The 12,744-nt window shown below is 42.9% G+C and overlaps 1 protein-coding gene across 1 annotated transcript in view; it reads left to right on the forward strand.

Annotated features, from left to right (window-relative positions):
• URAD (ureidoimidazoline (2-oxo-4-hydroxy-4-carboxy-5-) decarboxylase) overlaps positions 1-11,080 on the forward strand; it is a 28,129-nt gene extending 17,049 nt beyond the window's left edge. The window contains exon 2 of the mRNA XM_018567802.1: positions 10,702-11,080. Coding sequence (XP_018423304.1) covers positions 10,702-11,054 — 353 coding nt within the window. The 3' untranslated portion in view covers positions 11,055-11,080. The remainder of the gene's footprint in view (positions 1-10,701) is intronic.
• Positions 11,081-12,744: the final 1,664 nt, after the last annotated feature.

A 12,744-nucleotide genomic window follows, 5' to 3' on the forward strand; every position in this document is an offset into this window, starting at 1 on the left:
AGCGGGGAGGGAGGGCAGAAAAATGCACTTTACCTGTGTAGGCAAAAATGCTTGCACCAGCGCTGGCCCCTGCCATATACTTCGTAGCATGACTGTGTGGTATTTCATGGGGTGGTAGGGGACTGGACATGGGGGGTAGGGGTGGGATGGGCCAAAAAATATGTTTGCCCAGGGTCCAAGCAATATTAAAGATGGCCCTGACTCCCCCTTCCTCTCCTCAGCCTTCCATGGTCTGTCCATCCCCTCTGCGACCCTCGCTGGTCACCTCCCACAGCACTGTGGTTTTTGGGGTCCCCAGCTCTTTTGGGGGACCCGGGACCATGGCAATCACTTCAGGGTGGAGAGCAGGACATCTGTTCGGTGCTCTGCTCTGTGTAAACACTAAAGGTGGCCATACACTTTTGTCTTGCGAGAGTTGTAAAGTAATTTAAAAAAACATACGATCTGCCCATCATGGACAGGCAGATTGTACTTGCGATCATTGCAAGCCCGTCCCGCAGAGGGGCGGGCTTCTGATGACCGCAATGCTGAACGGGCAGTGTGCGCGTGCACACACCGCCCCGTTTGGCATTTGTCTCCTGAGCATGCCACAAACCAGCTGAAAATCGTATGATTTTCGGCAGGTTTTCAAACATGCTCGTTAGACAAAAGATGTGCGACCGTACATTAGAAACGGTCGCACGCCTTCCATACACTTTGCGATTATTGTACGATCGCGGGATTTCCTGCGATTATCTTACGATAATCGCACAGTGTATGGGCACCTTAAGATGGGAGAGCTGCACTCAAAGCCCTCCCATCTCAGCTGTCACAGGAGTTCCAGTACAGTGCTGTGCTCAAACTCTTGTATTGGAGGTGACAGTTTCAATAAAGAGAACCTGTCACCTCCAAATGCTATCACACAGGGACTTGTTAGCTCCTTTGTGATAGTAATAAAATGAAGTGAAAAAAAGTTTAAAGAATAAAAGACCCCGAGACTGAGACCCCGCACAGCCCCCCTGAGACCCCACACAGCTCTCCTGAGACCCTTGAGACATCAGGCTGCCATCCTGGAGTAACACAGAGTATGTAGCTTCATATTATTCTGCATTGCTGTATAATGTATTGCTTGGATTTGTAATCCTCTATCGCTGATGGTATTATTCTGCATTGCTGTATAATGTATTGCTTGGATTTGTAATCCTCTATAGCTGGTGTATAATGTATTGCTGCAAGGCAGGCCTCTATGGTGGATCTGTGTCTTTGGACCTGCTTCTGTGCTCTCTTTTGGTGCTCCCCCTCACTTCTAATCCAGAGTCTACTCCCTCCCTTCAGATTTTAGCTACAGCCTCTAGAGGAGACCCACAATAAAAATGTTTTACTACCCCTAAACTCAGTTCAGAAGGATAGGGGTGACTACCCACATTTTTCCTATGAATTAATAAAAGGAAGAACAATGTCACAAATGCCTTTTAGTGTTGGGAAGTAATGCATATTGTCAGGATTTTATACAGTATGCTTTAATGCCTTTTGTTTTGTCAGTTTTAAAGGTGCCGTGGGGCTGTCATCCTCATGCTACCTACGTGACTGCAGAGCATCATCCTGCAGCTCTCCCTGCCTTTGTTAAAGGGACCCTTTCCTTTTCCCCATGCAGGACAAATTAATGGGGGTATGCTGACCTTTTCTGGGTTCCAACAAACCAGCTGAAAATCGTATGATTTTCGGCAGGTTTTCAAACATGCTCGTTAGACAAAAGATGTGCGACCGTACATTAGAAACGGTCGCACGCCTTCCATACACTTTGCGATTATTGTACGATCGCGGGATTTCCTGCGATTATCTTACGATAATCGCACAGTGTATGGGCACCTTAAGATGGGAGAGCTGCACTCAAAGCCCTCCCATCTCAGCTGTCACAGGAGTTCCAGTACAGTGCTGTGCTCAAACTCTTGTATTGGAGGTGACAGTTTCAATAAAGAGAACCTGTCACCTCCAAATGCTATCACACAGGGACTTGTTAGCTCCTTTGTGATAGTAATAAAATGAAGTGAAAAAAAGTTTAAAGAATAAAAGACCCCGAGACTGAGACCCCGCACAGCCCCCCTGAGACCCCACACAGCTCTCCTGAGACCCTTGAGACATCAGGCTGCCATCCTGGAGTAACACAGAGTATGTAGCTTCATATTATTCTGCATTGCTGTATAATGTATTGCTTGGATTTGTAATCCTCTATCGCTGATGGTATTATTCTGCATTGCTGTATAATGTATTGCTTGGATTTGTAATCCTCTATAGCTGGTGTATAATGTATTGCTGCAAGGCAGGCCTCTATGGTGGATCTGTGTCTTTGGACCTGCTTCTGTGCTCTCTTTTGGTGCTCCCCCTCACTTCTAATCCAGAGTCTACTCCCTCCCTTCAGATTTTAGCTACAGCCTCTAGAGGAGACCCACAATAAAAATGTTTTACTACCCCTAAACTCAGTTCAGAAGGATAGGGGTGACTACCCACATTTTTCCTATGAATTAATAAAAGGAAGAGCAATGTCACAAATGCCTTTTAGTGTTGGGAAGTAATGCATATTGTCAGGATTTTATACAGTATGCTTTAATGCCTTTTGTTTTGTCAGTTTTAAAGGTGCTGTGGGGCTGTCATCCTCATGCTACCTACGTGACTGCAGAGCATCATCCTGCAGCTCTCCCTGCCTTTGTTAAAGGGACCCTTTCCTTTTCCCCATGCAGGACAAATTAATGGGGGTATGCTGACCTTTCCTGGGTTCCATGTTGCTCTGTTCCGGAACCGTGGAAAAAAAAAAAACCTGTGTAAGGTTCAAACTGACTTGCCTCAGGCTGCCCAGGGGTATGGACTCCATGTCCTATCCCATGTGACATAACTGGTGCCTGGCTCAGCACTATCACGTGGGGAGGGGGAATAAGTCACATATTCAGTCATATCAAAAAATGTTGGGTTGATCACTTTGCACTCAGCAGTTGAACAGGGTTATGGCGGGGGAGCAAGGAAAGGTAGCATATGCTGCTGGAGAATGGGGAGAGAGTTAAGTGACCATTTTACTTTACACTTTTTGCTTTGCTGTTCAGGACAGAAACCTATACCTAAACCTATATGTCTCCCCTGGCTGTCTCTCCTCCGTTTCTCTCCTGGCTGTCTCTCCTCCCTCTCCTCTCCCTCTCTCTTGGCTGTCTCTCCTCCCTCTCCTCTCCCTCTCTCTTGGCTGTCTCTCCTCCCTCTCTCTCTCTCTCTCTCTTGGCTGTCTCTCCTCTCTCTCTCCTGGCTGTCTCTCCTCCACTCTCGTCGTCCCCTCTCCCCCCTCCCTCTCTGGGCTGCCTCTCCTGCCTCTCTCTCTTTCTTTCTTGGCTGCCTCTCCTCTCTCTCTCTCCTGGCTTTCTCTCCTCCCTCTCTCTCTCTATCCTGGCTGTCTCTCCTCCCTCTCTCTCTTGGCTGCCTCTCCTGTCTCTTTCTTGGCTGTCTCTCCTCTGTCTTTCTTGGCTGTCTCTCCTCCCTCTCTCTCTCTCTTGGCTGTCTTTCCTCCCTCTCTCTCTTGGCTACCTCTCCTCTCTCGGCTGCCTCTCCTCTCTCTCCTGGCTGTCTCTCCTCTGTTTTTCTTGACTGTCTCTCCTCCCTCTCTCTCTTGGCTGTCTCTCCTCCCTCTCTCTCTCTCTCTTGGCTGCCTCTCCTCTCTCCTGGCTGTCTCTCCTCCCTCTCTCTCTCTACTGGCTGTCTCTCCTCTCTCTCTCTACTGGCTGTCTCTCCTACCTCTCTCTCTCTCCTGGCTGTCTCTCCTCCCTCTCTCTCTCTCCTGGCTGTCTCTCCTCTCTCTCTCTTTCTCTCTCTCTTGGCTGCCTCTCCTCTCTCTCCTGGCTGTCTCTCCTCCCTCTCTCTCTCTTGGCTGCCTCTCCTCTCTCTCTCGGCTGTCTCTTCTCTCTCTCTCTTTCTTGTCTCTGTCTCTCTCTCCTTGCTCTATACTGCATATTCTGCAAGAAAATAAATTGGCGCTAGAGTGTTTGGGTTTCACGTGAAGAAAAGGTGGCAACGCTAATCAGTTTACCTAAGGGGTAACATTGGACCAGGGCCAATGCTAGTGTAAGGCTGCATAGGCAGCCACCTGAAAGGGGTGGGGGCCCCTATGCTGGATGTCAATCTCCCTCTACCATCGCAGTTCATTTTTAATTATTGTTTGCCTTTTTTAAAATTATGGGTGTAAGTGGGGGCCTCACCTTTTGAGGTTCGCCTAAGGCCTCACAAAGTCTAGAGCCGCCTCTGCATCCAAACTTTAGAGCTAAGTCCAAGAGGGTAAAAAGCTGAAGCAATAATCCATGCCACATTTTGCACCCACATGTACAGAACTCACAGACGTTCATGTGAATTCCATTCTTGTACTGAATGGGCAGCAATCTTATGTCTATGGGGCAGCCTCAGGTATTCCTGCTTGACTGGTCTTTGGAGAAAAAGTGATCAGACAGGTTATATACCACGTTCATTCTTTTCTCCAGGAAAAACCAGCGCTGACACTGTCTGTATTTGGTGAAGCCATGTCTCTACCTCCCATATCCTAAACAGGGATGATGGTGCAACTTGCTCACTCCCATTTAGGGCTGAAAATGTGTCAGAAGAAACCAGCAGCTGGTTGGATTGTACTTAAACATCTCGTAATTCTGTTTTGTCTAAAACCAGATTGTTAACACAGGAAACCAACCAGTTTTCTCACCATTTTATTCTGAGCAAATACTTTACAACCTTTTTATACTTCCCAACCCTTTCATACTTCCCAACTCTCTGAAATGAGAAAGATGGGAACTGTTTAACTCAATACCCTCAGTTATGCAGACCATGAATAATTAATATGAAAACATAAATGACTCAACCTATAATCACTTTTTTTTCACCACTATATTTCCTCTATAATGGCTTTTCAAAATAACAGATGCAATAATTTATAGGTTGGATGAAAGGTTTAGTGTAGTATAACACTTTTTATATGGTAAATTGTATATGGAGATCTATCAGACCATAAAAATCGGGACAACTGAGGAGGGATTTGCTTCCAAAAGAGGGACAGTTCCTCGTAAACAGGGACAGTTGGCAGCTATGCTTTTCACAGGGGGCAGATCAATATTTATATTTTAATCAGTTCTAGCCCGAGAAGATCCTGACTAAACCAACCTGACTCTAGGGCAACGTCTCTTTCACTTTGTTTTGGCTGCCCATTCACTCCATCAATTGCAGGAAGGTGTTACCAGCAGGTTGAATAACACAAATTAGGGATGCACAAAAGCAAAGACCTTGTTTCCAAAGAATCAGTCACAGATTAGGAAGAGGAGGAGCAGTGAGGGGGTCTGAGAATGAAGAGAAAGTACCTTGCCACACAAAAGAGGAGGAGTATTAGGGAGGATGAAAGGGGAGAAAGGCAAAGACAACATCCTGTAGGATAGGTCTTCCTCCATATTCATGACCCAAATGTACCAGAAAGTCTGCAACGTGCTGCCTGTGTAATTCATGAGTCCACTCTTCTGTCTCCACATTGTGGAATATAGACAATCCCATAGACAAGCCACATCACTTTCCATAACACATAGGGGAGGAATTTATCAAAACTGGAGCAGACAAAATCTGGAGCAGCTGTGCATGGCAACCAATCAGCTTCTCTTTTTAGTTTGTTCACTTAAGATTTGAAAATGAAAGATAAGAGGCCGATTGGTTGCCATGCACAGCTGCTCCCGATTTTGTCTGCTCCAGTTTTGATACATTCCCTTCATACTGTATAATCACATAATTAAATCCAGACTTACTAATAACAATAATCACTAATCATTTATAATTTCAGTTTTGTATTTTTTTAAATCTGTTATTTGACTTTTTTAATTGTCAACTGATCAGCAACACAATTCCTATTGCACAATAGTAATGGGGCAATCATATACAAGTTGTTTATTAAATATCTTGTGATCATGTCTGCCCATGGCCCTTTCAGGGTGATATTGCTATTTCACTTGCTGTGAATTTACTGTAGTAGTGTCACCCCCTGCAGCAGCATACTTTTGTATGCTGAGAAAGAGGTTAATGAGCGTTGTCACTGCCAATAACCCTCCCTGCCAATCAGAGCAGAACACATATGCACCAGACTTGGGGAGAGTGTGCCCTGCATTTTTCTGGTTTCAGATTTTTGAGTCCCAGACCTGCAACAATTATGTTGTAAATGAGTGTCAAAGAAGTGGCAGAATTTCTTATATCTATGCTTGTTACAGGTCTGTGCCTCATTCAGCATTGAATCCAAAACATGACATGACAGCCAGACAGGGCCATCCCTATAATTAGGCAGCCTGAGGCTATTGCCTCAGGTGGCATCTCTTTGGGTCACGTGGGTCTCTGCCTGCTGCCCTCTTTTCGGCCAGAGCTTCCCAGGTTGCGAAGAGCCGAGTGGGGAGGCCATACACATCTCCCCTTCCAGCTATTAGCAATCTGGGACAGTCTGGCCGGTGTCCCGCCAAACTCTTGTCAACCAATGATGTTACTGGTTACCAGGTTACCAGGAGCTGAGCATGATGCTCTGGCCGCTGTCCCACACAGCTCTTGGCAACTGGTGACGTCAGTGAGCTGGGCAGGATGCTGGCCAGAGCTGGGCGGTACACCACCAGGACCCCATCAACCCCCCCGAAGCCAGGGATCCATTTCTCAACAGGAAAGTTCAGTAATGGCAGACTCCTTTTTCCTCTCATAACTGTTGTACCTTAAATAGGCCCCATAACCAGTCCACTTATTTACAATAACAAAAAATCTATCCATAAGATATGCATTCACCATGTGTAGACATCGAAAAGCCCTGAACTCAGAGCTGTCACTCAAGTTACACTCTATATTATTTCCCTTCACGCCTTCCCTGGCTGCTACATAAAAGGTTATCCAAAGAAGTGAGGAGAAGGCCAATAGAGTAATTAGACACTTCCAGAAGAGGAGAGAGCTTATACATGCAAGTAGGGTGGGGCCTGTGCAAAGGAATTGACTCTTCCTGGAGTAGTCAGGTTTTCTACCAAGTTGAAAGACACTTCACAAGTAAATAAAGATACTTTATAGAAAGGAAAAATACTGCAAGGAAACATTTCAAAAACTTTTCAATGCATTATACTGCAATTTGTTACGTTTGTGACAGGGTCTCTTTAATGCATTGCTAGGTCAACACCTCTGGCCAATCGTTTTTAAAGAAACAGTCAATAGGGCAAGTTAGGTTTTTTTCAATGGCTATCTTGATCCCAAGATAAGAATGGATCTGGGGGTGTTAGCTTATCCCCACTTTCATCTGATACAAATGTTGTAATGAAATCCCATGTTGATTCTCCAGATGTTTCAAAAAGTTAACTTTCGGTGGTAGGGTGCCCATGTGTCTATTCACTAGAATATGTCTATGTCTAACTTTAACAGAACACTGTTAAATAACAAGTCTCATGGCTGGATTAAATCATGCTAAATGTGAATATTAGCTCTGGCTGTATATAATATATAAATAAATGTACATACTGTATATGTAAAAGATATACATTGAGTTTGTAACACATTCTGCATTTAGATAACAGTAGAACCAAATGTTAATCATATTCCCCTGTCTTCTCCAAATATAGGTTTGTAGAAAAACCAATAATGCAGAGTTTATTTTGGTATGACTTTCAGTTTTCTGTATGGCTTTATGCCGGCCATTGACAGATATAGGTCTCAAATACAATGACAGATGTTTAGGTACAAATGGGATACAATCTGAAACAAATAATGTATCTACATAAACTGCCATTTTCCCTTGCTTTACAATTACTGGGGGTATATCATTATTATTATGGCTTATATTCCCTAATAGAATTATACAGAATGAAAATCAAAGGACGACTTAGGAAATCATAAATTAATTTACAAGTAAAATTTGAAGAATCTGGTGATCTGGGTGTCTTTCCAGAAAGAATCATATAATAGATTAGCTATTGTATTAGTGAAATTAGAAATGCGTAAAACGATCCACCTGGTATGAGATTTGTATACGCCCATATTGGTCTGATTTATGAATGGAGTGTGTCCACAAATTCCACTCAATCCGTCAGTCCACATTGTTTAATTATGTTTATATTTCTAAAAAACTGGTTTGTTTTTTTTAAATATTTCTCTACCCAGGATACCAATTAGACTCAATGGGCTTTTGGGCTGGCATTTCCATAGACAGAGGGCAGTAAGCATATGAGCCATCTGCTATATTGATGTCAGGCTATATGATTGCTTATGTCAAGCGCTAAGAGAGGGGGCCCAAAGAAAACAGGGGCTCTCAAAACACCAGCCCCCTATAGACACCAGGCTCTACCACAGTTGATTAATCTGAATGCATATAATGTAGCATAATCTTAGGCAGGCTATTTAAGCAAGACATCCCGAATATATATATATATAATGTAATACTGTTTTGTGTACAGTAATGGGCTAATTTATGTTCTAAATGCTGGACAGGTCTGACAAGAAACTATAGGAAGAATTTATTCCAAGTTATTCCCAAACAAATGAGGTTCTCCATGTTACTAAATGGTAGTGTGATGTATTTTTTCCCCTCAATTACCTTGTGCAAACTAGTTCAATTTATGATAAGATCATTTTTTTAGAAGGCTTTTATGAACAATCCAAAAATATTTAAATTTAAACATTAAAAGGTTTATATACAGCATATACCTTCTGATAACTCCTTTTTTGTTTTTTTTGTTTCTATACAGTAATCCAGAAACTCTACTCATTAGCTTGTTCTATCTTCCTCCCTGTTTACCAGGACTTCTCTCATGCTTATCAATTTCTTTAGAACTCCCTTACATTTGCCATCAGACAATAAATGTACCCTATAAAACAATATTTTTCAGAAAGGCATATAATATAGATTCATAGCTTATTCCAAAGAATTGTCCTGGACATCTAGAGTGGTGTTTCTCAACCTTTTTTTCAGTCATGGTAGCCTTTAAAGTATGCAAAATCTTGAGGCATCCCAGTCTAAAATGTAACAGATTTTTAGGTGGGCCCACTCAAAAAAACCACCAACAAGCGGAGTTCCCCACTTCACTTTGAAGCCACCCCCTTCAGGTTAGGAGCCCCCTTCACATCACAAGCCCCCCCCCTTCACATTATGAGTCTTCTTCAAGTAAGGAGACCCCCTTTCACATTAAAATCAACCCTTTGCATCAAAGTCCTCCTTTACACCAGGGTCCCCCCTTTACATCAGAGCCCCCATTTTACATCAGAGTGCCCACTTCACATTAGGAGCCCTCTTCACTTCAGATTCCTCCTTCACATCAGAGTCCTCATTCCCTCTTTCACATCAGATTCCTACCATCACAAAATTTCAAGGCACTCCCGACGAAGCCAGAAAGGCTGGTCTAGAACAACTACTATTCCATATGATGGCAAATCTTCTCATTTTCCATATTGTATATGTTCTTCCTCTTAAATATATATTTGGGTATGTGTGGGAAAGGATCATTTAGCAGAACAATGTGTGTAAAGGGCTGCTGGGTATATGAATATCAAAGAGTTACATAGAACCTGAGGCAGCTCCAGGCACATTGCAGTCCTGGCATCCTGTTTATCATGATCGCCCTGCAGTGTCTACAATCCAGAGCTTGTACATCAAGCATGTAATAACAGAGAAACCTTCATTTCCATTTCCTCCTCACATCCGCCTTTAATTCGTTCTTTAACAGTATTTTCTGTTTGTGTGTTTTTCCCTGTGTATTATGTTAACCAATTAGCAACATAAAATGCTTTGTAAATGTGTTGGATCACACGTGACATATACAACTGTCATCCTAAATATCTGGTTTTCCATAGCCAGCATAAGCCCACCATTAGTACCTATAGGATCTAATAAATATAAGGCTTGCCATACACTAGAAGATGTTTTTTTTCTTTTAGCCCATTTGAAAAGATAAAACAAAGATCTACACTAAACAGCATTGATGAGGAATCTTCCCCTTTTGGACTTTTGCATTCTGATAGCCGGCTCCCGCCGCTTTCAGACCAGTGACTGTATCTGACTGGATACAGTCACTGTTCGGCGGACAATTTTTCCCCTGACTCCTTTGACAAAAGTGGAGTGAAAAATCAATTTTTGTTGAAGTGGAGGGTGCACACATTGCTCAAATTTTGGCCAAGTCAGCAGGACTTGGTCAGAATTTGATCAGTGTATGGCCAGCTTGAAATAGAAATGTTCAGCTTTCCCAGTAGACATCCAACTTACAACCCACCCCCTCCAAGCTTTGACAGTGTATAAATACAACAGTCACCTTAGAAAATATTTTTCTGCATTCAACAATGGTTCCAAGACACTTCCACTAACCACCCCAGCATAAGAATAGACCGGCTCTGTAGGCTGAAACACATCAAAGCCTTGAAGAGTTCAGCTTGAAAAGACTGGAAATATCCTAAAGTTCTTATCTTGTCCCTGCTTGAGGGAAGCCATAAATTCCACAAGCTTATTACATTATTCTCTTGGTTACCTAGTGTACTGACCAAATGTTTTTATTACCATATAATCACAACCCTGCCAACAAAAGCCTTACTGGTGGTAAGTCTAACCTTTTTTGTTGTTGTTGTTTGCTATTGTGACAATATTTGCTACAATCTAGCATCAGGTGAAACTCGGCACCAGAATTTTTAATTGTAATGGTTTTTTTTTCATGTATTTATTTTTTTACGTAGGCAAAGAAGGGATCTTGAGATGTCACCCTGACCTGGCCGGGAGAGAACTAACAAGTGGATCACTGACAATGGAATCCCAGCAGGAGCAGAGACAAGCTGGTCTCACCTCCCTTACAAGTGGAGAGCGTGAAACACTTGGCCTCCTTAATTCCCAGTACAAGACGAAGTTTGGATTTCCCTTTGTTATATGTGCTAAAATGTCAGATAAATACAAAATTATGGAGGAATTATGCTCTCGCCTTCAAAATGATCCATCACAAGAACTTCTAAAAGGAATTGAAGAGGTTAAGAAGATTTGTCATTTGAGGGTACAAGAGTTGAGTAGAAGTGTTGAGCTGACTACGAAGTTGTAATTTGGGGAATATTTTTTGCTTTATTTGCTAGCAAATATTATTACCTTTTTTGGTATGATTACTTAGAAACAACACTCAGTAAAGAAAATTACACTGAAACATATTTTAAAACCTGGATGTGTTTATTATGTAAGAGCTTTTAGTTACTTGGATAGACCCATCCCAAAATCTGATTCCCCTTGTCATGCATGCTCGGAATTGTACAGGTTGTATGTCTCTTTCTCTCTACAGTGTCAAGTGCTGAGCAGGAGGACGAGAAAAGCTTTGATCTATTTAATACGTTGGTGGCCCAGTAACTTTTTTAATATATGTAACTCCCCTTTTTAGAAACCCATTATTTAGCGCTTACATATAAAAACTCCAGCAGCTCCTTTCCATAACGAAAATGTCACCATTCTTAACTCTGAGGTGTTGGAATGCTTGCTGTTTTTACCTTTTTTTTTTCTTTTAAATTCTTTATATATTTAAAAAAAAAAACATACAACATAAAACATAAGAAGAAACTTTTACAGATCATTATCTTTACACAAATAAATGAAGACATAAATGAGTCTCGTCTTATTGTGAGATACTCAGCTCAATTTATAAACTCCCTCCAATGAAACCAAGTTTTCCGGAACCTATCGGAGGTGTTTTTATAGAGCTCGTAAGGTCTTCCATAATGTAAATTTCCTGAAATTTAACCCTTGACATAAATTAGGTGGTTCAGGTCTCTTCCACAAGGCTGGGATACCGGCGCATGCGGAATTAACCAAATGCCTCACAACTGAGCGTTTATAAGCTTTAATTGAAATATAATTGTGTTGGAGTAGAAAGAAGGCTGGGTCTCTTGGAACTGGAAGCTCAGAGAATCTTTGGGTCATCGCCTGAACCTGGTCCCAAAACTTCTGTAAGCTGTTTTTACTTTTGATCAGATTGCGGAGGTCTGATGAATGGGCATCTGCTGCATGTACCTAAACATTGTACTACAAATATGGTGAATGTGGTTCTCCGTTATTTTGTACTCTTTACAGGTGAAATAAGCATTACTTAAAGGAGAACTATGAGGTGAGTACTTTTCACTCACCTCATAGTTCTAGCCGACTAGTGACAATGAGACTGTCACAGGTCGGCTCAGTAGATCGGGAGTTGAGCGAACACATACCGGTGTTTGCTCACCTCTCGATGCTGTCACAGCTCTCTGCCGTGACAGGGGAGGGGCTGGATTCCCCCCTCCCCGCTCCGATCCGCCAGCGCTGACTTGCGGAACGGACGGGGGAGGGGGCGGGTACAGCTGGCTCTGCCTTTAGATAGGCAGAGCCAGCTGTCAGTCACGCAGCTGGGCGGGTCCCGGCACAATTGTCGGGATCTGCTTCAGCTGCGGCGTCTCAGTATAGCTGCTCGCGGTATACTGCGGCTCGCGGTATACTGCGGCGTCTCAGTATACCGCGAGCTACAGCTCGCGATATACTGAGCCTAGGGTGACGGGAGGACGCTAGTTTGTGTCCTCCCGTTACCCTAAGGAGAACTATGGGGAAAAGACTTAACCCCATAGTTCTCCTTTAATGTTTTAGGTTGACTTTATGGGAAAGTGAAGGACAGCGACATGAGAAACCCTACTCCAACATAACATGCTCTTATGTATAATTGACTTGTATTTGACTCTTAAAGCTGAACTCCGGGATAAACAAATACTGTTTAAAAATAAAAG

The sequence above is a fragment of the Nanorana parkeri genome, unplaced genomic scaffold (assembly GCF_000935625.1).
Source record: "Nanorana parkeri isolate BGI_ZX_2015 unplaced genomic scaffold, ASM93562v1 scaffold1095, whole genome shotgun sequence".
Taxonomy (NCBI): Eukaryota; Metazoa; Chordata; class Amphibia; order Anura; family Dicroglossidae; genus Nanorana; species Nanorana parkeri.